Source organism: Microplitis mediator, chromosome 1 (genome assembly GCF_029852145.1).
Source record: "Microplitis mediator isolate UGA2020A chromosome 1, iyMicMedi2.1, whole genome shotgun sequence".
Lineage (NCBI taxonomy): Eukaryota > Metazoa > Arthropoda > Insecta > Hymenoptera > Braconidae > Microplitis > Microplitis mediator.
Window position 1 is genome coordinate 28,068,186 of NC_079969.1, and position 27,334 is coordinate 28,095,519.

The 27,334-nt window shown below is 29.6% G+C and overlaps 1 protein-coding gene across 1 annotated transcript in view; it reads right to left on the bottom strand.

The window, feature by feature from the left end:
• The window catches only part of LOC130675317 (uncharacterized), a gene marked incomplete in the record, with an annotated part of 143,049 nt that overhangs the window by 37,972 nt on the left and 77,743 nt on the right, over nucleotides 1-27,334 (bottom strand). The window contains 3 exon segments of the mRNA XM_057480900.1: nucleotides 9,274-9,541; nucleotides 10,538-10,718; nucleotides 18,451-18,724. Of these exon segments, the coding sequence (XP_057336883.1) occupies nucleotides 9,274-9,541; nucleotides 10,538-10,718; nucleotides 18,451-18,647 (646 nt within the window).

Here is a 27,334-nt window from a genome sequence, read left to right on the forward strand (position 1 = left end):
GGAGAAACATCTACAGTTGACATTTTCAGAATCTCCGAGCTGAGTTTTCTGAATTCCAGGATCGACGCGCGCGGCCTTTTGCGCGGACAAGGAATCCCGCGTGCCTTTACCCGATACTAAAAGATACTCGCGTGATTTACAGGTCGAATCTGGCAACTGTTTATGTATACCGATACTCAACTCACGTATGTGTTCACATGAGCCCATTTACTCTCTGACTCTGACTCTGACTCAATACCTGATAGTTGTGTAAAAGCCAAATGCATTTTCACATGTTCATTGATTTTTTAAATCTCAATACTTGTTTTTAAATTTTTTATGTTGATTTTTAAAATTTAACGTCAATTTATTTTTAAATTTTTAATTTCCCGCCTTCGACCATTTAAAGATTTTGGATTTTCTTTATAAATTTAGAGGAAGGGGCGGGAATTTTTGTGCATTTGAATTTCACTTTTTTCACTTTCTTTAAAAATAAGTAAACAAATTTCCAGAAGCCATAAAAAAAATATTTTACTGGGTGGGTAAAACGGACCATCCCCAAAAAAGAAAAAAAATTTTTTGATTTTAAAAGAATGTAATAAAAAATTAAAATGAATTATTTAAATAGTATATTACACACCCAGGGAAGTAAAGTAAGAAATGTCTCAGATCACATGTAATTGTTGGCCGAGGCGAAGCCGAGGTCAACAAACATGTGATCTGAGGCTTTCTTATTTACTTCCCGAGGAGTGTATACTATTTTTCTCCTCGACGGAGGCGGAAAGCGGCAACTTCGTTTTGCACAGCGGGACGAAAGTTGACGCTTTCCGCCCGGAGGTGAGAAAAAATTTTTTTTTAAATCTCAATACTTATTTTTTAAATTATTTATGTTGATTTTTTAAATTTGACGTCAATTTATTTTTTAATTTTTAATTGCCAATAAGTGGCCTGCCTTCTAACGATTCAAAGATTTTAGATTATCTTTATAAATTTAGGGGAAGGGGGCGGGAATTTTTGAATTTTGTTTTTTCACTTTCTTTAAAAAGAAGTAAACAAATTCCCAGAAGCCATGGAAAAAAAATTTTTTTACTGGGTGGGTAAAACGGACCATCCCCAAAAAACCAAAAATTTTTTGATTTTAAAAGAATAATAAAAAATAAAAATGAATTAATTTAAAAAATTTTAATTCGAAAATAATTTTCCTCATTGATTTATATGACTATTTATCGGTCTTAATTATAAGGAAAAAAAAATGTTTATTTAAATATGTAAAGCAAATTGAATATTTAAAATGAAGCTCTGAGGTTTATTAAGAGGTTAAAAATAAAAGTACGTATGCTGAATATTTAAATAAAATGAGGAGAAAGATATCAATAATAATAGAGGTATCTTTTGGCGCACGGGTTTAGCGATATAACGGAATGAAGGAGTTGCAGTCTGCGGGAAAGAGTATAGTCGGTATGGTACCGAGTATGAGATAAGAAGGCATAAAAGAAGTTGAGAGATAAAATAAAATAAAAGGTAAGGAGGCTCGACGAAGAGGGTCCAATGCAACCCGCCCAACTTGAGTCGCCCACTGTCACCATTAATAATACGTCTCCCGTGCCGTGATGTATCTCATCTCTCGTGGCTCGTGCTAGCACCATTTCCTTTCCTCTATCTCTCACTCTTATATCTCATTTATTACTTTTTTTTCCCGGGTTATTTTTGCTTTTATAATCCGTCTATTGCTATGCGAACTCGACGCTCCCGTATCGACGCACGCGAGACCGAGTAATGCAACTTTGTACACTAGGTGCGTACTTGTGACGCTCAATTCCATTGTAAAATTGAATAAATTATATATATATTTACAGACGTGATAAATTCTTAAGTGTATTGTCAATTATTCTCACACGCATGCGCAGTTACAGAACCAATATGGCAGATTTATTTTATTTTCTCACCTGCGATTTTTGGTAGTCAATTACAATTAAACTAAGGGGCGTAAAATTGAGGTTAAATTTTTTTCCGACACAGAAAATGTGAATTTAAAAAATATGCCAGCAGTTTATGAGATTTAATTAGTAGTAAAAATTAAAAAATGGATTTTTAAAAAATTTCCAGCAGAACTTGGCCGAATAAAATCGGATAATTTTTAAGGCACAAAAAAAATTTTAGTAATAAATTAAATACATTTGTAGTCAGTAAAATAATTTGAGCGAACGGAAAACGCGCCAACGCAAATTGCATGAAACGAGTAAGAATTTTCAATAGACGGCGTAATATTCGCGCGTCAAATCACCCATGAAATTTTCACACTGAGCGCCAGGCGTCTTCTTGCCCGTTAAAGGGAGACTATATATATTTACGAGCTATTCTTTTTACATAGACATACACCCATATAAATATATAAAATATCAGCCCGAGGGCTTTAAGACGAGCGTGTCTCGTGCCCCGTGCGGTGGACTCGTCTCATGTACATAAAACCCGACTTATTTTCCCTAAATACAATAATCCACCTTAGATATTCTCCTCCCAGGGTATTTCACACGCGAGATGTTTTGCAATTTTTCATTCATTACCTTATTTTTTACCCACTAAACACCGGCGTTTTCACATAACTATTTTTTTTTTAGCATTTTATCTATCTCATCCTGAGTGACGCCACAACTGCAGACTGTTGCTCAAGTACCTGCAGCTTGCCATTGTACGTCCGTTTGTTGCTCTATTACCTCCAGTAATTTTTCCTCCGCAATTCGGTTTGTCTTTTCTCCAGCGGGTAAAACTCTTGGCGTAGAAAAGCGAGGAGTTTATCTTCACTAGTCGGTTCGTCGCGTTCTAGGTGGGTCTAAACGTGTCGGTACAGAATATAAGTTAAGGGTGCGGCCAACTCACTCTTTAACCGACTCCACCTCATTACCTGGCATTCTATGCAGGCACAGGCTTATTATTGCTTACGTTGTGTCCCGAGTTCTCTTATATCATTTTTATTTCTACTCTTATACATCATCATCATCATCATCTATTTCATCTTCTTCACTACTCCTACTTCCCTTCCCCCACCCCGCAGGATTTTCATTTTTATTTTTATTTGTGCAACTAAACTCTTTGGAACATTATAAATATATGAAGAAACGGGCACCTTGCACAAGCTTCGACGCAACGACGACGACTTTCGACTCCACCTCTTACTTTTTCTCTCTCTCCCTTTCTCTCTTTCTCTCTTTATATGTATAGATATATACCATCCTCATTTTATATGTATGCGCAATTATTGTACCCGATCTTGTCTTATGCCGGTTCGTTACTGCCCCAAGATCGACCTAGCCGTCTTCTTTTCTCTTCTTTTCAGTCGCTTCGTACCTTCATACATCCGTACTTTTTTATTCCTGGCTTATAAGAATACTCGCCCCCTCAGTACAAACCTATCCGCGGGCTATTTATTGGCTCACTCTCTTTTCTATAATATACATACATATATACTATCTTTCTTATAGATTACGCGATAAGGAATCTTTGTTTTGTTATTTTTAAAATAATTCAATATGTCAATTAATTAAAAATACATTTTTTTAAATTTAATTAGACATAATAGCCGTTACTCAAACTACATAAATAAATTTAAAATGCCTATTATTTCCCTCTTAATAAGGACTGAATTTTTTTTTTTAAATTATTAAATATATGAGTATACAAAAAAAATTAGAAAACTAACGGTAAGAAAAATTTGATTTTCTACAGACAATTTAAAATTTTTAAGTACGGAGTGATCATTCCGATTGTAGTTTTTTAATTACTAGTAATTTTTCATTGATAATTTTATTTTTTCTGGCTGGATTTTATTGTTTTTAGCCCCACTTTTTTTTTATGGTTCGACTGTGACAACCCGAGTCAAAAAACGAATTTTACTTTAGTCCTCAAAAGCCTAGTTTCCTTTGATGTTTTATTTGCCGCCCAGAAAGTAATTCTACTTTAGTACTAAAAATCCTCAATGAGAACTATGAGGTCTAAATGCGAATAATTTACCGATTTTAAAGGTTCCATACCTACACAGTAAATATTGTGTTAAAATTAACACAATTTGTGTGTTAAAAACGGTCCACACAATATTTGTGTTATTTTTCAACACAGACTATTTGTGTTGAATTTCAACACAAAATTTATGTTAACGTTTCAACATTTTTATTATGTTGATTTTAAAGTATCACTTAATAAATGTTGATAATATCGATTTTTATACTAAGTAACACTTTTAAAGTGTTGAAGACTAAATCGATTAAAAATTTTAAAGTAACACAAAGAATTGTGTTGATTTGACACAAAATAATCAACACTAAAATTTTAACACGGACCGTTTTTAACACAGATACACAATATTTTTATGATACTGAAGTTAACCGACGTCTAGTAATTTTCGGATTTTTTTTAAGCGAGAAATAATAAAAAAAAAAATATTTGAAAAAATTGCACTTGTAGTCTTTTAAATTTTCTACATGTGCATATTTTTAGTTTTTTATTTTTCTTGAAATTTAATTGGTAAAAAAAAATCAAAAAATTTTTAATTGTCTGCTACTTTCAGGATCGTAATATTTTTTACTGTGTAATGAACTTCGAAAATTTTAACTTTTACACTTTGAACTTGGAAATTTGGACTTTGGCAATTTGAACTTTGGTAAATTTGAATTTTGAATAATTTAGTATTTCTTTCATCAAATTTCAAATTTCATTCTTCATCATCATTTTTCAATCATCATCAAAATATCAAATTTCAAAATTCAACAAAGTTCAAATTTAAAGTTCAAATTGCGAAAGTTCAAATTTTCAAAGTTCATTAGGTCGGTCACCATTTTAAATTATAACAGACCTCAAAATCCTCAACAAATGAAAACTTATCTTTCGGAATTTGAAAAATTTCAGACAAAAAAGGGAGGGGAGAATACTTCGAATGAGACCGAGGTTCAAATGTGGGTAAAATAATTCCTGTATGTTTTGAGTATTTTGAGACTCTAATCCGTATGTTCTTCCAGTTTAGTCCTCAAAGGGCCAAAATGGGCCGTAACCACTACTTTCAGGACTAAACTACGATAACTTTCTACTATCAGTCTTAAAATTCAAAATTTATCCTCAAAAACCTCATTGGGAACTTTGAGACTTAAGTCCGAATTTGGTCTTTAACTCGAAAAGTTCAAAGCTCAATGTAATGAAAAATAAAAACCGCGACTACTGTGCAAGTTCCTAATCAGTGGTACTAAAACACGATAGGCAGTTTAGTAAAAACCTTTTATTCAATCATTTTATTTTTTCTTTATTATATATTTTTTATCGTGACGTGTTATGTGTGTTGTACGTGATATACATGCTCCAGTGGACTCAACTCGGTACATTATTTGCTGGCACATTTGTCGTAGGTGGTCTCTACACGCGCTCCTATCCTCAGTCCTGTACACTACTCGTATGTACTTGTACGCGTGTCGTATAAGTAACAAACTGTCACGTATCATTTTAATTTATCCTTCGACTACGTAACAAGCTGATATTAAATTTTTCATTTTATTATTTAAATTATTAAAAAAAAATTCATTTATTTAGTAGTTAATTAGTGAGTGAAGATAAGGCAGGAAAAATAATCTAATTGTGGCTAAAGGGGTTTCCGGTATGACCTTGCTATGGCGGATAATTTAAAACGGGAGACTGGATGCCGAGTCGCATCTCCCTCAGTCCCAGCCCGCGGTCGCGGGTTCTCTTAGAAAATTACTCGGAACCGATCAACCGGAGAAAATTACGTCCCGATCTTGGCAATCTCTGGTATCTTATTGATTTTTCATTAGACAGACAAATAATAGACGAGACTAAACCCGATGATGCTCCTGATATCCTATCGGTAACTAACTCGTCTAGACGATATTTTTTACGCGATAATAATAATAATAGTAATTATTATTATCATTTATTAAAGCCGGTTACTTATTCGATTAAACTTGACCCTCGGCTTCTTATTCATTTTTTGCATTTTTTAATAACTTATGCTAATTTTTTTACGCTCGTTCAAAAAGTTTGCTCGCTTACTCGAGTTTTTAATTCTTTCAGAAGTAAAATTATTTTTTTTTTTTCAATAAATTGTAATTAAAAAATTTTAATGTCCCAATTACTGACAGAAAAAAATTTTTAAAATCCGGAGCTTAGTCCAGATTCAATGATACTGAAGTTAGCCGACGTTTAATAATTTTTGGATTTTTTTTTAGACGACAAAACATGAAAAAAAAAATATTTAAAAAAATTGCACTTATAGTCTTTTTAATTTTCTACATGTGCATAATTTTATTTTTTTTTTTCATTGAAATTTACTTGTCGAAAAAAAATCCGAAAATTTGTGATTGTCTGCTGACTTCAGAATCATGACAATTAAAAATTTTCGGATTTTATTTTGAACAATTAAATTTGAAGAAAAAAAAAAACTGAAAAAATGCACATGTAGAAAATTAAAAAGACTATAAGTGCAATTTTTTTAAATATTTTTTTTTTCATGTTTTGTCGTCTAAAAAAAAATTCAAAAATTATTAGACGTCGGCTAACTTTAGTATCATCAAATTTATCAGATTTTTCAAAAATTGGGTATCAATTTTTAAAATTTAAAGTCACGGTATTCGCTAGGATTGAAATTAATAAAAATTTGATTTAAAAAAAAAAAATAAAAAAAAAGTAAAAGGAAAATGAGTGTAACGGTTGGCATGTAGATGATTAATAAAAATGCACGAACACGCGTGTCGCCGGATATAAGATCCAATGCCGAGACTCGAACGTATCATGCGACAAGTTCTTTTGGTATAACATCTAAAAAAAATTTTTAAAATCGCAAACAAAACTTTGGCCACATTTCCCTACCGTCAAAATTTTCATGCCCATGAATATTTTTGCCAGGAAATTTTTTAAAATTTTCCCAGCGATTTTTTCAGCCTCAGAAAATTTTTCATATTTACCTATAAATATAATTATAAATATTGACGGTGTCGTCAGTGACGGACGAAATGAAACGAGAAACTATAGGAAATAAACCGACGCGGGTCAGCGTTTAAGACAAGCATATACATAAATATATAAATAAATATATATATAAATGGACGTATGGCACGTGCATGAATATGTAGGATGTCTGGCAGCAAGTAGTTACGAGAAAAAAAAATTGATAAAAGTAAGACGGTGTAAGTGAGGAAAAAAACGACAGCAAGACTCAAACAGAGACAGAGACAATGAGGTAAATTAGCCAGTGCAAGACAAAGAAAATCAATGAGCTGTACTGAGCACTCGACTTGCATAGCAATCGCGTGGCCGCGTCATGCCAATAACATCAAACCGATCGCCTAATATATATATATATAAGAATATGTATAATAATATTTTTTCTTTCTTTTTTTATCGATCGCACATTTTATCGTTGGTCGCTCGGCTCGTATCGAGATAAAGCAAAGCGAGTGGACGATTAATTTCGCACGTAATTTTTAAATTTCATTCGGAGTTGAGAAAATTATAAAAACGTTTTTTAACGACGTCACTTATTATTGTTGTTATTATTATTACTGGTCTTTAGCTTAGAGGAAAGGTAACTGTGACGGTAATTACAATTTGCTGGCCGTCGACCGGCTGGAAATCGCCAATACGCGAGCAATGTTGCGGATGCCAATTGCCGATAATCCAAGGTGTACCCTCCACGACGATAACAAAGCAGTCAAGGCGATCGTTGACGGATTTATAACGAGTTTAACTCACGCCGGTTCACTGTATCGTATATTTATTTTTTTTAAACGATTTATATTTATTTTGTTACTCATTTTTCCCTCAGACATCATTTCAATCGGAAAATATTGTTTGTTTTTTTCTTTTACTCAAGTATTTACTTATTTATTTTATTTACCCAGCTGCTCTAACTACGCATATTTTTGTAATTAAGTCAGTGAGCAAAATCCTTGTCAATTTACAGTTCAATATTAATTTTTTTTATAAAAATCCTAAACTATCCGTTTTTTATTCATGCAAAATTTCTATAATTTTTTTTTAATTTACGCGGTCATTAGTAGGAAAATTATTAGCGGCTTTTGTTAAAAAATTAGTACCGATTTTTTTTTTTTTTTTAATGATTGAGACTTAAGTTCGCCTGCATAATTTTTTAATGCGGAATTTTCTTCATCTACTTGAGATTTTAACGCAGAAAAAAAATTTTTCTTAAGACTAAAAAAATTTTCTTAACGCAAGAATTTTTTTTTCGCTCAAAAAAATTTTCTTAGGGTGAGTAAAGATTTTTTGAACCAAGAAATCCTTTTTTTCAGTAAAAAAAAATTTTCTTAAGACTAAAAAAATTTTCTTGACGCAAGAATTTTTTTTTTCGCTCAAAAAAATTTTCTTAGGGCGAGTAAAAATTTTTTGAACCAAAAAATCCTTTTTTTCAGTAAAAAAAAATTTTCTTAAGACTAAAAAAATTTTCTTGACGCAAGAATTTTTTTTTTCGCTCCAAAAAATTTTCTTAGGGTGAGTAAAAATTTTTTGAACCAAGAAATCCTTTTTTTCAGTAAAAAAAAATTTTCTAAAGACTAAAAAAATTTTCTTGACGCAAGAATTTTTTTTTTCGCTCAAAAATATTTTCGTAGGGTGAGTAAAAATTTTTTGAACCAAGAAATCCTTTTTTTCAGTAAAAAAAAAATTATAAGAGATTTTGTATGGCCGATAGTTGGAGCAGAAATGAACAATTATGGAGTTTAAAAAATGAAAATAATGAATTAAATGTAACTTACGAACCCGGAAGTGTTATTTATTTAATTATTAACATTCCAACAGCTTTAAAATCCGTCATTCATTCCTATTATAGCCAATAAGAGGAAAGCGTCGCGAGTCGCGAGCCTTAAGAAGAGTTTTAGCCGAGTCAACATTAAAACTGCTATCCTACTTGTATATATATATATATATATATATATATATATAAATAAAAATAAAAATCTAAAATCCACTTTACACTTAACACCGAGTTTTATTCCTACACACAAAGTCTCTCTTCCTTTAGCCATATATATTAATCACATTTTAAATCACCGGATTTCTGTTCCGTCGGACAATTAATTTAATAAACTCTCAACGACGTATTTAGGACTTTCTCATTCCCATGGAGGTGAGAGAATTTCCGCAAGTGATTAAAAATTTTTTTCTTAACTACTTTATACAATTAAAATAACTATTATACGTCTCATTATAAATAATAATAAATAAAAAATATATAAAATAAGAGGAATTTAATTTTTATGAATAATCATTTATTTATAAACTTACCGAGCATTTTACTGAGATCGGCGTTATGGAGATCGGGGTTCTCGTCAGCTAATTTTTTACGCTCGACCTTTGCCCATACCATGAACGCATTCATAGGTCGCCGGATACGTTGCTCCTTGAGGATACGTTGTGTCGAGGTACTTGGATGGCACATCTTCACAACACTTGGCATTGACAGACTCTGCTGGTAATCCAACGGTGGACCGGATGTCAACCACGGCATGTCTTCCAGTCTTTGTTGCACTGGACTATTTAATACCCCTGGTATCTAAAATTGTTTATTTTTCTTCGCATTAGAAAAGTACCCGCAGGATTTTTAGCAAAAATTATTTTTGCGAGGAGAAAATTAAAAAAAATTTTGGAAAATTTCTAGCGGTGGCAGTTAAAAAAATACTCAAAATAAATTATCATAAATCTTATATTTAATATTTCTACGTCTGCTACTTTTTTGAAAATTGAATAGTAGATTAAAAATTTTATATGTGAAATTTAAGGAATTGGCATAAAAAGTTTGAATTAATAAACAGAACCTGAGTCAAAAAACGAATTCTACTTTAGTCCTCAAAAGCTTCAATTCCTTTGATGTTTTATTTGCCGCCCAGAAAGTAACTCTAGTACTAAAAATCCTCAATGAGAACTATGAGGTCTAAATGCGAATAATTTATCGATTTTAAATTATAACAGACCTCAAAATCCTCGAATAAAAAGTTATATTTCGGACTTTGAAAAATTTCAGATAGACAAGGGGGTTCCATGCGTTTTGAGCACCTGACAAAATATCCCCGACAAAATATCCCCAGTTTTGTGTCAGTTTTTTTGGCTTTTGTCACTATTTTTGCTTTCTTTTCATGGGGATATTTATGGGGACAAAATATCCCCCATAATATTATTATGTAATAGTTGCCACTGTCACTATTTTTGGTTTCTTTTCATGGGGATATTTTGTCCGGAGATATTTTGTCGGGGATATTTTGTCAGGTGCTCAAAACGCCTGATTCCAGACAAGGGAGGGGAGAGGTTCAAATGCGTATAAAATAATTCCTGTATGTTTTGAGTATTTTGAGGCTCTATTCAGATCATATTCTTCCAGTTTAGTCCTCAAAGTGGTAAAATTGGTCATACTACTTTGAGGACTAAACTGGAAGAATATAATCTGGATTAGAGCCTCAAAAACCTCATTGAGAACTTTGAGATTTGAGTCCGAATTTGTTTTTTGACTCGAGGAGGGACATTTTGTAGTAAAATAAAAAATAAAAAAATTTACAGAAATAATTTGCGGATCCATAGACATTGATCCGTCATTTCCATCCATACTAGAGTCCACATCATAGCTCCGGGTAGCACCAGGATACATGGAATTATGAAGAGCCAAAAGACCCTGTGAACTCGCGTAACTCATTTGTGGGGGTGGTGTTGCTCCACTGCGATCATAATTCTCTAGCATTCTAAATTAAAAATTATTGAAAAACAATTTTATTAAATTATAAATAAATAAATACATTACTAAATAATTCGTGACTCATGATTGAATAATTATTATTCATACAAAAGTACTATAAATAAATATATAATAATAATAATAATAATAATAATAATAATAAGTATTAAAAGAGATGTCAGCTCCGATCGTCTTATTTTATTCAAGTAAACCCAATGCGATCGATTGATCTGTCAACCCCGTTAGGAAAAAGAGTTGATCGACATGAATGAACCATTCAAGGCCATCTAATGGAATTCCCACGATTGTCCTTAAGGCATTATACATTATACAATCAATCGTATAATATCATACAACTACCAGATGTTTCAATCATTTTATTTTAATACCGATCTTATACTTATTCTATTTCTTTTCCTTTTCTTTTTTTGTTACTCGAAAAAATAATATTCATTACAAATAAACCAGATGCCAGTTTTACGCGGACAATAAGGGGGTTTTTCTACACAGAAAAAAAAAAAATTCTTGTCCTAAAGAAAGTTTTGTTTTCATTTCATGATGAAAAATTTTTCTTGCACCAAATAATTTTTTTGGTAATCGGCAACCACTGAATAAAAATCGGGTAATTTTACTAAATTTATATAAAGCGAAATTATGCCTCGACTTTCATTAAAAAAAATTAGAAAAATTGAAAAACCGGAAACTAGAAGTCATTTGCCCGATTTTTCGTCGATTGCAATAATAAAAAAAATTTATCACAAATACTTCGGATAAATAGTAAACTATAAATTTTAAAAACTAGTACTCCATTTTACTCCGACCTCATCTGATAAATAAATATTAATTGACAACATATTTGATATATTTTCAACGTATAAATATTTATATTTATCAATTATCAAAAATAAATAAATGATTTTTTTTAGCAAATGATAATAATAGTAATAGAATAATAATAATAATAATAATAATAATAATAATAATAATAATAATAATAATAATAATAATAATAATAATAATAACAGTAATATAATAATAATAATAATAATAATAATAATAATAATAATAATAATAATAATAATAATAATAATAATAATAATAATAATAATAATAATAATAATAATAATAATAATAATAATAATAATAATAATAATAGGTTATTAGGTTACAATAGTAGTTATAAATGACACATTTATATATTTGTCGAGTATAATGTTGATGTTAAGCCGCTAGACATAACAAAGAAAATATTTCAACAGGTTTATTAGTCTACAAACTAAAAAAAAAACAAGTATATATATATATATATATATATATACATTTCTCACGCTTGTGTGTTCCATATAATAGCCATTGTTTGGTTTTAAGGTCTGTTAAGGTCTTCAGAAGATACTGATGGCCGCAAAAACGTCACGGTATTTTCATTCAATAAACCTACTCTGCTACTGTTATTTCTTATGTTGTTAGTGATGCTGTTGGTGATGGTCATGGTGTTGTCTTGTTAAATATATATATAGATATAGATACATATATATGAGTAGAATGTTAAATGTACTGTAGAATAAGTAAAAGAGTTGGCTCGCGTGCCATTTTTTGCTCACAATCTTTATCTTTATTCTCCTTTCCCCCTCCCCCCCATCTTTCACTCAGTCATTTTTTTAATCTATCCCTCACTGGTTAATTATTTTTTTTCTTATCATATATCACTTTGTAGTAATTCGACACGTAGTGATAAATATTTAAGTATCAAGTATTTTATCTACGGCGGGATTATTTGAAAATTCAATTGAACTTTCAAATTTCGCGGGTTCGGTTTTAAAAAATAGGGGTAGCGGTGAGGAAATTGTTTAAATGATTGCGAATTGTTTATTGTTATGAGCGCATAAATTGAAGTAGGTGATAATGGGTTGTAAGACATGCAATGATACAACATAATGTATTTATTTTATGTGCGTGTGTGTTATTGGTCTTTTAGTGTGACGGATTAATTTGTCTGTTTATGAACGCGGTTATTTTTTTTTTTTTATAATGTGGGGACAAAGTGGGCGTCTTAGTCTCGTTCATTAACTTATTAACAGTAAAAAAATCAAGCAATTGATTAGTAATTACTTTTAATTGTTAACTCGACTTGATAAAAAATAAAATGATTGATTAATATTTGAACCATTAACTCAGTAAAAATTTCTAATTATTTTTCCTGGCCCAAAAAATGGTGGGAAAATTTGAAATTTATTTTTTGACTCAAATTTCTGAGGACTAAAAATTATACTTATAAATAAATATGAGTTTTTTTATGAGTAAAAAAAAAAAAAATTATTGGAGCAAAAAATTTCGGAGGGATTTAAAAAACTGTAGGTAATAAATTAGCTGATGAAATAATAATTTATAGGTCGATCGAGATTTATTGGGTCGAGATGAGATTTCGAAAGGTGATGGGATGTGTGTTATGTATATATGTATATATAAAAAATATAATAGCAGATGGTACACACCCTGGATGGATCAGTGGTCGTATGTGTACGTAACCGCAGCAGGAACTGTAATTTCATAGTGTATAACATAGGCCCCTGATTAAACTTTTAAATCGAATGACCAACGCGGTTCAGTTGGTAAGCGGAAGTTACGACCCGGCCGCTCACCTCTGCACTACTAACGCTCCGACGGCGACGTCGCGTCTTCCTATACTAATATACTATCTCATATATATATATATATATATATATATATAAATTTATAAGTTTGTAGAATTTAAAAGAAACGAAGAAAGCACATCCCTGAACACATTTTTACCTCGACTAATTTTTTTTACAGTCTTACACGCTCGCCACACCGGAACGGACTAATAATCGTTGACCCCAGCAATCTGGATAATCGAGATATACTGTCTTCATTTCCTCTCTGACATCCACATCGACCTCTTTTTTTAAAAAAAAAATAAATAAAAAAAACATCTTTATCTTACGCATCTTGAATATTTTACCGAAATATTATTTTTTTTTTATATTTAGTATTTTTATTTCAGACTCCTTGTCCTCGGGTTTATTAAAATTTTTTTTTACATCGTATTTTTATTTAATATCGATAAAATTATTGGAAAACATCGTGTTTTATAATATAATTGCACGGGGTTTTATAAATATTAAAGATCAGGTCAACGACTGGTTAATTTTTTTGAATTTTTAATTAATATATTTTAATGAGTTATTTTTTTATTCATATATTTTTGGTTATAAACCGTTTGTTTTATAAAAATATCTAGACTCAAAATAGTTTGGGATTTCGATAGAGAAATTTTGGTAACGAGTTTGTATTTTTTTTTTCAACAAATAAATTACAAAAAAAAAAAAAAAAAAATATGCACATGTAGGAAATTCCAAAAACTACAGGTGGAATTTTTTCAAATATTTTTTTTTTGTAATTTATTGCATTTAAAAAAAATCCAAAAATTATAAGACGTCGGCTAATTATGATACTGAAGTTAGCTGAGGTCTAATAGTTTTTGGATTTTTTTTTTTTAAGTAAATTATAAAAAAAAAAATTTTTGAAAAAATTACACCTATAGTTTGTTAAATTTCCTACATGTGCATATTTTTATTTTTTTTTTTTTTTTAAATTAAGTTGTTGAAAAAAAAATCCAAAAATTATTAGACCTCAGATAACTATGATACTGAAATTTGCCGAGGCGCAATAATTTTTGGATTTTTTTTTTAACACTAAATTATAAAAAAAAAAATATTTGAAAAAATTGCACTTCTAGTTTGTTAAATTTTCTACATGTGCATTTTTTTATTTTTATTTTTTTTTTAAATTAAGTTGTTGAAAAAAAAATCCAAAAATTATTAGATAACTATGATACTGAAATTGATCGAGGCCTAATAATTTTTGGATTTTTTTTTAACACTAAATTATAAAAAAAAAAATATTTGAAAAAATTGCACCTATAGTTTGTTAAATTTTCTACATGTGCATATTTTTATTTTTTTTTTTTTTTTTAAATTAAGTTGTTGAAAAAAAAATCCAAAAATTATTAGACCTCAGCTAACTATGATACTGAAATTGACCGAGGCCCAATAATTTTTGGATTTTTTTTTGAACAATAAATTATAAAAAAAAAAATATTTGAAAACATTGCACCTATAGTTTGTTAAATTTCCTACATGTGCATTTTTTTATTTTTATTTTTTTTTAAAATTAAGTTGTTGAAAAAAAATTCAAAAATTTTTAAATGCCTGCCAACTTCAGATTCGCAAATTTTGATGATAAATAAAACTAGTAAATTAGCAAGTGGGTAATTGAAAATGAAGATGGTTTGGTTCGCGCATCACCGGTACAACTGTCACCGCGAGAACAATGCTCGGGGATTTATAAAAAGGCGTCGAAACAGTAACGGCAAACGTGCGCGTAAATTCCGTAATAAACTCTAAAACAATGGTTGTGGGAATTGATACGAGAACGTACGGGACGTTTAACGTTTTATAACGGAAGCCTTTCGTTACCACAAACTAAACGTAGATCACCCGGTTGCTGCACCAGTTGAGGAGGCGTTGGATCCTCGCATGTTCTATTCGCAGGATAAGGACTCGGATGTTGTTATTATTATTATTATATATTGTGCTGACGTGTAACTTAATATTAAGCTGCGTAATAGACTGAGAGAAGAGAAGAGAATTAGATTTGCCAGATAGAGACACGTGCAAATAGTTTACATGTATCTCTATCGACTCGAATGAAAAATGCCACCTACTCTATATATATATATATATATATATATATTCCTGGGGATATATATCATCCAGCTCCGGAAACGCAGGCAATTTCTACCGGATGATACTTTCCAAATAATTGACGTTTATAAAAAATACATAAACTTTTTTTTTTATTTGTGTAATTTAAATATTTATATTTTAATTTGAAAACTTTCTTTTTGAAAAATTAATTAATTTTGGAGCTGAATTATTAAAAAATTTGTTTATTGTTGATCGGTTATTGAAATTATGAAATTCGATTTGAATAAATATAAGAATACGTTATTTGAATGTAGACGAGTCTGGGAAAGTTTTTGCGGTATGGGCGTCAAAGAAAATTGGGACACTTTAATTTTGTTGTGGTAACATACAATGTATATTTATATATTTAATATGTAAGGATTAACATTTTTTTTTCAACTAAAGGACACAGTACTGGAGACTTGTAATTTTTCGGTTTTGGGGTCGGCATAAACCAATACAATTAAATTTAAATTACGGATTACAATAAGTGACAATGCTACGAAAATTATGCGCCAGAGTGATTTTCAATGAAATATTTTCAGTGTTTATTTTATGCTTTGATTCAATTTTAACTCAAGTTATTTAGGCCTAAAGTCTGTGCAATTTTATAATTCAAATTTTCAAATTTTGTAGGCTAATTTATTTTTCAAATTTCGTTTGACTCCTAACTGATAAAAAACGTAAGTAATTTTTTTTTTAATCTACATCTCAGCAAAATTGTCCTTTTTTCAATTAATGCTTCAATTTTTTTTTAAATTAATTGATAAAATTTTGATACGTTTTTTTTTTTTTATTTTCACTTTGAGATTTCCTATTAAGGCCCCACACAAAACCCAAGTGGGAAATAATGATACTGGAGTTAGCAAACGTCAAATAATTTTTGGAATTAAAAAAAAATGATAAATTATAAAAAAAAAAATATTTTGAAAAATTGCACTTGTAGATTTTTTTATTTTCTACATGTGTATTTTTTTAGTTTTTTTTTTTTGCAATTGATTTGGTGAAAAAAAAATCCAAAAATTGTTGATTGTCTGCTAACTTTAGGATCATGATCCAGAAGTTAGCAGGCATTTAAAAATTTTTGAATTTTCGTTTTTCAATAAATCAACTGCAAAAAAATAATATAAAAATATGCACATGTAGAAAATTTAAAAAACTACAGGTGCAATTTTTTCAAATATTTTTTTTTTCATTTTTTATCGTCTAAAAAAAATCCAAAAATTATTAGACGTCTGCTAACTTCAGTATCATTCTGGATCATGGGAAATACTGACCATGAATTATTTTATTTTTGTTTGGGATTTCCCCATTGGGCCCTCATAAGGATTTTCCTATTGGGAATGCCCTATTGGGGCCCAAAGAGGTCGAGATACACAGCGGGCGATCCCAAAGTAATTTCTAGTCGGTGTTATAATTATCACAGTTAAAAATCATTGCGTATTTTGAAATAGTGGAGGGCAGGTTTGTCTGAGAATGCCCTTAACTTTTAAAATACTTTAACCTTTAATTATTTAAAAATAATAATTACAATAATAATAATATTAAGAGAATTGGAAAAATAATGAGTTCAGCGAATTAATATGAAAATTAAATTTAGTACACAATCAATTGTTATTAGCCTGCTCATCTTGAATGTCAAAGACTTCTTAGAAAATTAACAAACTCGATTTGCTATGTTTATCTTCGAAGAATTACATATCGTAGGCTTATAAGTATACCGACACACCAGTATGTTGATCGATCATGTATAGATTTTGTTTAATATTACTCGTGTTTTAATTTATTGTTTGATATTAAACATTTTTTTATTACTGATGCTCGTCAATTTGAATTTAAATAAATAAATTTTCCTGTCCAGCTCGAAATTTTGTGAAAAAATTTTAATTTAAATTTTGCAACAAAAAATAAAATCGGACGAGAAGAGGTTAAAAATATATAGGAACTAAAATAAAATAACACGAGACATCTACACCTTCATCAACTTTGTAACGCGGTGTTTTAGCACAGCACGCGGAATTAAGTTTCAAACCCACCGACGATCGGCTAGTCCTTTTTAAAAATCTCGACATTCAATATCTTCGATGGGAGACAAATCACTCTCGTTTTATGTCTTCGCGGACGCGATAAATTCAATGAGGCGAAAAATAAACCCATTAAGTTAACGCCATAAAATAAAAAATAATGTTTCTAGGAATCGAAAATTAATGAAAGTGAGAATTCGAAAATTTGTGGGAACATGACCGATCTTGGATACATACAAGACCGATTGACGATTAGCGATTACTGATTACTGATTACACTAACCAAATACATGGTTACGCCTCTACAATTTACCTGATCGTTCTTTCCCCTAATAATCGAACTAATAACAGGATTTACCTGGACCTCCTCCAGCGAATCATATACTTATCCCCCCAATTCACCTTACCATTATTAATATATAAGATATGTTTACAAATATCATACCTTATTTATTTAAAAACAAATAAAAAATAATAATTGAATAAATAAATCCTGACACGGAGATCTTTTGTGTTTAATTTTTGACACATTTTCAAATTTAATTATCGCCATTTAATTTTTTTTATTCAATTTGTAAATTATTCTTTTTTATTTTTAATTTCAAATTTTTCTCGTGAAAAATTTTTTGAAAATTAATATGAGAGTTCAAAAAATTTCAAAATTTGAATTTGAATTTTTTTTGTCTCTATCAGAGGTAAGACGGTTTATAAAAAGGCAAATTTTTACTTTTGATTTATAATTTTTCCCGGAAAATTTTGCCTCATAAAAATATTTTTGAAATTAAAACGAGAGCTCAAAAAATTTCAGAATTTGAATTTGAATTTTTTTCTCTCTATTTTTTTTAGCGCCAAATTTAAAATGTCAAATTTTTGCTATCAACAAAATTACGTACGACTAAATATTTTGTGTTGATAATAATTTTGGCTGAATAATAAAATATAAACTCACGTGTAATGAGAGTAGGACGGACTTGTTTGCTCGACGTGTTGATTACTAGATAAACCGTGTGAGATATTTGACTGATCTTTATTCGGGGATGAATTTTGCGCAGCTCCTGCAGTTCCAGCTGAGGATGATGCCGGTGGTGGTACAGCTTGATGATAACGCTGGCACATTTCGGCCAAATTCCACCCATGGGTATCCATATATCCTTTCTACTTCTTTTCGTGGCGTGCCATCCATTTCATCACATGTGTTAAACACCCTCATCCATCTGTATCCACTCAACACTTTTTAACCACCTTAACAATCAAAGTAACAATCATTTATTTCATTAAACAGTTTAATTAAAATTTATTGATCAACTATTTTAAGCTACACAGAAAAAAAAAAATTTCTTGGCACAAGAAATATTTTGCATTATGAATCACAGAAAATTTTCTTAGGGCAAGAAATTTTTTTCTTGCTCAAAATTTTTTGTCTTTAATTTATACTCCGAAAAATATGATACTGAAGTTAGACAACGTCTAATAATTTTTTGATTTTTTTTTCTTTAAATAAGTTATAAAAAAAAAAATATTTGAAAAAATTGCACCTGTAGTTTTTTAAATTTTCTACATGTGCATTTTTTTAGTTTTTTGTTTTTCTGTCATTGATTTGTTGAAAAAAAAATCCGAAAATTACTAATTGTCTGCTAACTTCAGGATCATCAAAAAATTTTTTTGGAGCAAGAATTTTTTTTTCTGTACTACACGTACTACAATATTAAATAAATAATAAATAATACTGATCGTAGATGACTATCGACTTCTGAATTGGACATTTAGAGTTACTATAATATAACGGGTCAGAGAAAATTGATTATTACCCGGCATCTCACGGTATAGTAGACGATCCTACAGACTTCAGACTGATAAAACCACTCAGTACTCAGTACTCAGTACCGAGTACTCACCAGCAGGTTCAATACTACGTCTTGAGAAATTTTATATTTAATAATCTTTTTAGTATATAATCCAACCCAAATTATTATCATTATTATTTATTATTTATTATAAATACAAATAAATTTATTTTTTCTCATCCATTCATTTACCAAAAGATATTATTTATTATTGCAATAAAAAACATGGCGGAGTAAAACCAATAATTTAAAAACGATTTTATTAATTGTCTGTTATTTACCTCGAGATTAGGTCGGATGTCAATCTAATTTTTTTTAATTACAAGTGTGTTATGTACTAGATGATTTTTTATATTTCATCACAAATTTTTTTTTTTTTTTTTTTTTTTAATCAAAAAATGAAATTTTATAGATTTTTATTTTTTTTTAATTGTAATTTGTCCGAAATAATTTTGCAATTAAAATTAAAATGTAAGTAAATTAATATTACGATGAGTTAGCAGCTAACTGATGTAAAAATTATATTATTTTTATTATTATCATTAATATTATTTTTATTCTGAGTACTGCTATGTGACACCTTGACACCAGACATTCTTCATACATATATATATATGACCATCATTTTTATTGTAATAAGTAATGACAATTATATTTGATATGTACATTGATTTTTATTATAAAATAAAAAAAAATATTAATTTATTTAATTAATAATTAAATGACTTTTTTCAAATTTGAATTTCCCGCGTTAAAAAAAAATAATAAATTTAAACCTACGCAAATCTATGATGGATTTGCTTATTATCCACTTCCTATTTCGGTAAAAAAAGAAAAGTCAAAAGTTAAAAAAAATTCTAGACTCGCGCGTCGACTCACGTGTTCGCGGACGTCTTATTAAACCCCTGACTCAAAGCTCATTATTTGTTTTAAAACGAAATGTATTGTAATAAATAGACGTTACTTATTCTATTTAATGAGGAAAATATAAATTACCTCAATTATTTATTACGTGTATTTCCATATAAATTCACTGTCACAGCACAAATGTTAATAACAAAAGCAACTGTAACTTTATTTATTCAAATAATTCCGCCACTCACTCGTTAATTTTCTGATGAATTTTTAAAAATCACTGAAAATTCTCAAACCACAATTTTATATTTGTTTAATTTTAAACGCACTCGTTAATCACAACTACGCATTACACAAATCACGTGATTGACAGTCCGAGCGGGAAAAATTTCAAATTTGAATTTTTATATTTTTTTTTTTTTTACTATTGATAATCACAGTCTCGATAATTTAAAAAATTGTATCGACTTGTTGTAATAACAAGACACTCATCCAGGCGTGTTAAATCCCGGCGGAAATGTCAAACGACGTCGATACACCCGCGACAAAATGTACCGTCGCTCGTGTGGGAGTGTGACATAATAACGTGTGTCTGCAGTGATTGGGTAGGCGATTGGTGAGTCAAATTATTACTTTTTTTTTTTATTCTATTCTCAGATCATCAAGCAAAGCTCTGCTGAGACAAGACAATTATTTATGGAGGTGATGTTAAAAATTGAGTCTCGATTTAAATAAATTATTTATCGTAATTTAAAATTATATATATTAAATACTAAATAAATAATAAATTTAATAAATCACTTGACGAACTGCTGGATGGTTTTTATCACCACACTTTTATCTCACAATAAATTTGTTTGAATTTAAATCCGACACTTGAAGGAATTAAAAAATTTTCGAAATGAAAATTAAAAAAAAAATTTTTTTATTGATATTTTTATGGTCACTATTTTGGTAAATAAATTGACGTAAATATTGTGGTATTAAGTAAAGAGAGTAGTGAATAAGTTAAGGCCGTCCGTCATCGAGGAGGCGCCCGTCGCGACTGCGCGCCACTCGGGCGCGAAATCAGCCGCAGGACGATGCAACAAAAGAAAGAGTGATAGAGGAGAGAGTAGAGGGAGACGAGATCTACCGCGCACCCACGATGTGTGTGTGTGTGTGTGTAATAGTATTAAAAGAGCTCGTATACCTGCCCGCAAAAGGGTTTTAAACTTTACTGTGTTAGTTTTAATTTTTTTCAGCCGCGCAGGATGCGCGCGCCTTTATTATTCATCGCTTATTTTTAAATCTGTATCATAAATTTTCATGGAGAAAAATTGGATTTTATTAATTACTTAATTAATTAATTAATTAATTTAATAGGTACAATTTTTTTTTGAGAATTAATGAATCATATATGATAATAAATCAATCAATAGTTAATATATATGTAGAAGTGCAATGAATTTGATAAAAAAAAAATTGTTTGATTTATTGTGACGAATGTAAGGTAGGGTTATATATTTATTTATAAATATATGTATGAATGTATGAATGTGTGTATATATGAGAGGTTACAGAGAATTTTGGTACGCCTTAGGTATATATCCTTAGGTCGCCGTTAACATTACATAATTACAAGCGTAGGAAGCGGATCGATTAGCACACGAAGAGAAAGGCCGTCTCCTAGTGTAGAGTAGTGTAGTGTTGTAGCAGAGTGTAGTGTAAGATAGAATAAGTGTGGTGTTGTGTGGTGGATTGGCCGAAGGCTCATGTGAATCACCGCGGGGGTCTCTAGACCAAGCTGAGATAGGACAGATACCCTCTTTAATTTCTTTCCTTTGCTCTTACTGACAACTCTGCGTTGGGTGTAGTGAGGTAACGAGGCTGATGAATAAGCTCTCGAAACTGGGAATCGATGACTTTATGTATCAATCATCTTAATTATATTATTTTTAGATTAAAGATCAATCAAACTTTGGTATTAGGGAGCAGTCGGTGCCCAATTTTGGGACACGGTTACTGACAAAAATAACATTTGGAAATCCGGTCAATCTTTCAAAATCTTGGTCATTTTGTATGACCGCCTCAGTTCGGGAAGTTGTGTAGTCATATTCTACACAGTTGAAAAATCAGTGAAAATAGTGAATACCATCTAGATGATTGTATAAATCATTTAGATTGTAACATTCACCATATGTATAATAATTGTTACAATCTGTAGATGATTTATACAAAAAATTTTACCATAACTAGATAGTAATTCCTACACAGTAAAAAATATTGTGTTAAAATCAACACAATCTGTGTGTTAGAAACGGTCCACACAATTTTTGTGTTATTTTTCAACACAGACTATTTGTGTTGAATTTCAACACAAAATTTGTGTTAAAATTTCAACACTTTTTTTGTGTTGATGTTAAAGTAACACTTAATAAATGTTGATAATATCGATTTTTATACTAAGTAACACTTTTAAAGTGTTGAAGAGTAAATCGATTAAAAATTTTAAAGTAACACAAAGAATTGTGTTGATTTGACACAAAAAAATCAACACAAAAATTTTAACAAGGACCGTTTTTAACACAGATACACAATATTTTTTACTGTGTATTATTCAATTTTTTGAGTGCAGGGTTAAAAATCGTTGAGATTAGATAACACATTCAACTTTAGTTAAATTCACACTTGATGATGTCAAATAATTGACTCAAAATATTTAACCATCGAATTTTTACACAAGAACACAAAATTTTCAACTGTGTATGACAAATAAAGATTCAATTTCATAAAGCAAGTCAAGTTTTTTTTTAATTAATGAAAAACACGTTTTAAGATATGAAAATACATTTTCATAAGTTGTCTTACTTAATACCGATTTACGGCAACCAATTCATGCTGTCTTGGATTTGACTTAAAGTTTTAAGTTCAAAAAGTTGTATTGAAGTTAAAAAAAGTAAGAGTAGCCAAAATCAAGTTATCTGAGTCAAAAGCAAGTCAAAAAAATTATAGCAGACTATTATTAGTATTTTTTTGACTCGGGATTAAATCGTGTTCATAAGACTCCACTGGAACTAAAAATACTAAAAAATAGATTTTGAAAAATTTGACTCTTTCTGTGTTTTGAAATTGGGCAGCAGAAGCCTGCTAATGACATTTTACACATTTTTAAAATTTTTCATAGTGAGTTCTGATACTAATTTTATAATTGATTAGTTTAATAATTCATCCTTTGAAATTTTGTTTAAATTTTGATACAACAATTAAATTTATCAAATTTTCATGAAAATTTATTAATCAATCATTTTAATTCCGATCAATATTTTAATGCGAAAATTTAAATTTTCAAATTACAATTTCCATAAAACTGAGGAAGAAAAATGATAAAATTTTTGTAATTAATTGTCGGCAAATAATAAAACTTGATATGTTAATTAAAAGTACCGAGAGTTTAGTTATGATAATAATATACTTCTTAACGCATTTTTACCATTATCCATTTAGTAATTACACAAATTACATCAAACAACATTTCTTCGGTTTAACGCTTCGTTAAAGTTTTACGCTTCCTTTAATAATGCCCCAGTTTTTTCATATATTTTTTTTGAAATATTATAAACAAGTAGTGGCGCGTAGTGTTCGCTAAAAAGTAACCAGCGGACTCGGGGGTGTGGGATAGTAGTAAAAAATATGTAAATAAATAAAAAAGAGAGTTGTAAATAATTTTATCGTATGTATATGAAGTTTATCTTCATTCATATCGAATTTTGTCGGTCTTTCTGTAACGAACCATGAAACTACGCCGGTTGTACGAGCTAATGGATACCAGTGTACCTTGCAGATAACTTGAATAAATTTAAATCTTGATCCTCATAGAAGGGAGAGAGAAATAAATTGCATGGACATCATGATTATTCTGATACTACTGCTATATATATTTATTTATATATATTTATACTTATGCTGTACGCTTACTGTTACACACTTACTGTACTTCCAATTCAATTTTACTCCGTATCCTTATGGGACTTTTGCAAAATTTTATTCTACTTCATGATTTTGATGTTTTGTATTTTTTGAATCAAAGAATTTTGTTCAAGTGTCCAAACATTTTTGGCACTCAATAGCAAAAAAAAATTAATTATTTGAATCGTGATAAATTTTTTGAACCCGATTCAATTATGAGTGATTTGAATAAAATAATTTGGAAAAATTAAGTCGGGGATTTTTTTTTGAAAATTTTACTCTTTATCCTTATGGAACTTTTGCAAAATTTTGACATTTTGTATTTTTTATATTAAAAAATTTTGTTCGAGTGTCTAAATATTTTTTGCAGTCGATAGTAAAAAAAAAATTAATCATTTGAGCAGTGATCAATTTTTTGAACCCGATTTAATTATGAGTGATTCGAACAAAATAATTTGGAAAAATTAAGTCGGGGATTTTTTTTTGAAAAAAAATAAAGGGGATATTTATTTTCATAATTAAAATATTCAATACAGTATTAAATTTAATTACTATATGCAAATATTTTGTCTAATTAAAACATCCGTATCTACTAGTTTATAAGTAGGTACAGATGCATATGTAATTTAATACATTTCTATGTACTGGCGCTTGAATCTGTCGACTAAACCGTCTAATGACGTATAAGAATCAATCAAGTCGATAAAAAATTTTGAAAAAATCATACGGAGAATCTTCAATTCATTGGTAAAAAAATTTAATTATAATGTAAGAAGTAAAAGGCTCAATCTACTCGAGTTGATTTTCTTAGCGAGCCCTTTTTTTATTTTTTTTCTAAGAAAAATTTTAATGACTTTTCTAATAATTAATAAAAATACGTCATTATTTATGATACTGAAGCCAGCCGACGTCAAAAAACTTTTGGATTTTTTTTAAAAATATAAATAATAAAAAAAAAATATTTTGAAAAATTGCACATGGAGTTTTTTAAATTTTCTACATGTGCATTTTTTTAGTTTTTTTTTTTCTCATAAATTTGTTGTAAAAAAAATCCTAAAATTATTAATTGTCTGTTAACTTCAAAATCCTCATTATTTTATGATACTGAAATTAGCCGACGTCTAATAATTTTTTGATTTTTTAAAAAACGATAAATTATGAAAAAAAAAATATTTAAAAAAATTGCACTTGTAGGCTTTTAAATTTTCTACATGTGCATATTTTTAGTTTTTTTTTTTTTCTTCAAATTTAATTGTTTAAAAAAAAATCCAAAAATTTTTTATGGTCTGCTAACTTCAGGATCGTATTATTTTGGGATGATCGAATCCGAAAAATTTTTTAAAATTTTTTTCAAGTCGGAACAAAGCTGCTGTATAATTCGCAGTATTAATAATTAGATTAACTTTTGATAATTGAAATAAAAAAATCGAAATTTCGAAAAAGATAAAAATATCCGCGAAATCCGGGAAACAAGGGATAGAATATCGAAGAGCTGCATTGGTTTACGAGGCCATAAAAAAAAGAAACGGCCTCCGAGCGTACTTTCTTGTATGTGCAAGAGACTTTTAAACTCTTAGCATCAATACAAAGACACATACATATACATATATAAATGGATTTCTTATAGAGAAAGAAGAGGCGCCTTAGGTACATTCGCAAGCTAAACCCGAGGCATTACATCGTACTGGAGGTAAAATAAAAGTAAAAACAAAAAAATATAAATAAGTAAGCAAGGGAGAGAAAGAATATTGTGTACGTATCACGACGCGTCGGTGAGCAAGTATAAAGTAGGTCCGCGGTGGCGGTCCGCGAGCCGACGACGAAGATCGCCGTCCCCTTCGCGATCAGTGCGACCAATCCGCGTTGCGAGTGAGCTGCGTGAAGGCGGAACGCGGACTCTTCACGTTCGCTTATCCGCGTATTTATTATTATTCAGTTTGCAAATACGCGGCAAAAATGATCTCTCCTGTGGCGGCAGATGCCCCTGGGAGGTGGAGCCACCGCGGATATGCTCTCGACAGTCAGAGATCTCAGTACGCGTTTAGTTCAAGCTCCCCTCGCTTCGCCGGTTCTTATTATGAGCTTTTAAATATATATATATACATATTTAACACCCAACACATTTATGCATATATATATTTATATCTATGTATATATAGACTAAGACAAAGAGGGCAAGGTTGGACTAGAGTAATGTTAAGTAAAGTGAGAGACAACAAAGACAACCGAGCAATGAAATCACTGATCCTCTAACTCTTGTTGTTTATTTTTATTTGCTTGGTTAATTTGTTACAACGCCAACTAACTGATTCCACTAGACAACATCCTACTGTTTACTCCTACTTTTGTATTATAATTTAATCTACACCGATTTACATCATCCAAAGACTTTATTTTTCGCTATCGAAAGTCGGACTCACTAGGGTACCGTTTTTGGTCACTTAAAAATTGTAAATAAAAAAATTAATAAAATACACGATGACAATTAATTTTTTCAAGGTGTTCGGTGATACTGTTATCACACTAATACAATTAATTTTTTTTTAATGCGTTTTTATTAATTGAAATAAAGTATTAAATGTACAAAAATGGAGCAGTGGCCACAAATGGTACTTCTACCCTATTTTTTAAAATTAAACTCTGATTTTTTCAATGCGTGAAAAATTAATTTAATTTTTTCAGAAACAACTCTCGTGTTATTTTATAATTAATTAAATAAATATTTCAAAAATAATCTTATTATTAAAAATTGATGATTTGAAGTTAGCAGACAATTGAAAATTTTTAGGTTTTTTTTTTAACAATTAAATTTGAAGAAAAAAAAAATTAAAAATATGCACAAGTAGAAAATTTAAAAAACTATAGGTGCAATTTTTTTAAATATTTTTTTTTTTATAATTTACCGTCTAAAAAAAAGTCCAAAAATTATTAGACGTCGGCTAACTTCAGTATCATAAAAATTGGTGATACTGAAGTTAGCCGACATCTAATAATTTTTGGATTTTTTTTTTAGGTGATAAACGATAAAAAAAAAATATTTAAAAAAATTGCACCTGTAGTTTTTAAAATTTTCTACATGTGCATATTTTTAGTTTTTTTTTTTTCTTCAAATTTAATTGGCCTAAAAAAAATCAAAAAATTTGTAATTGTCTGCTAAGTTCAGGATCATAAAAATTGATGAAAAAA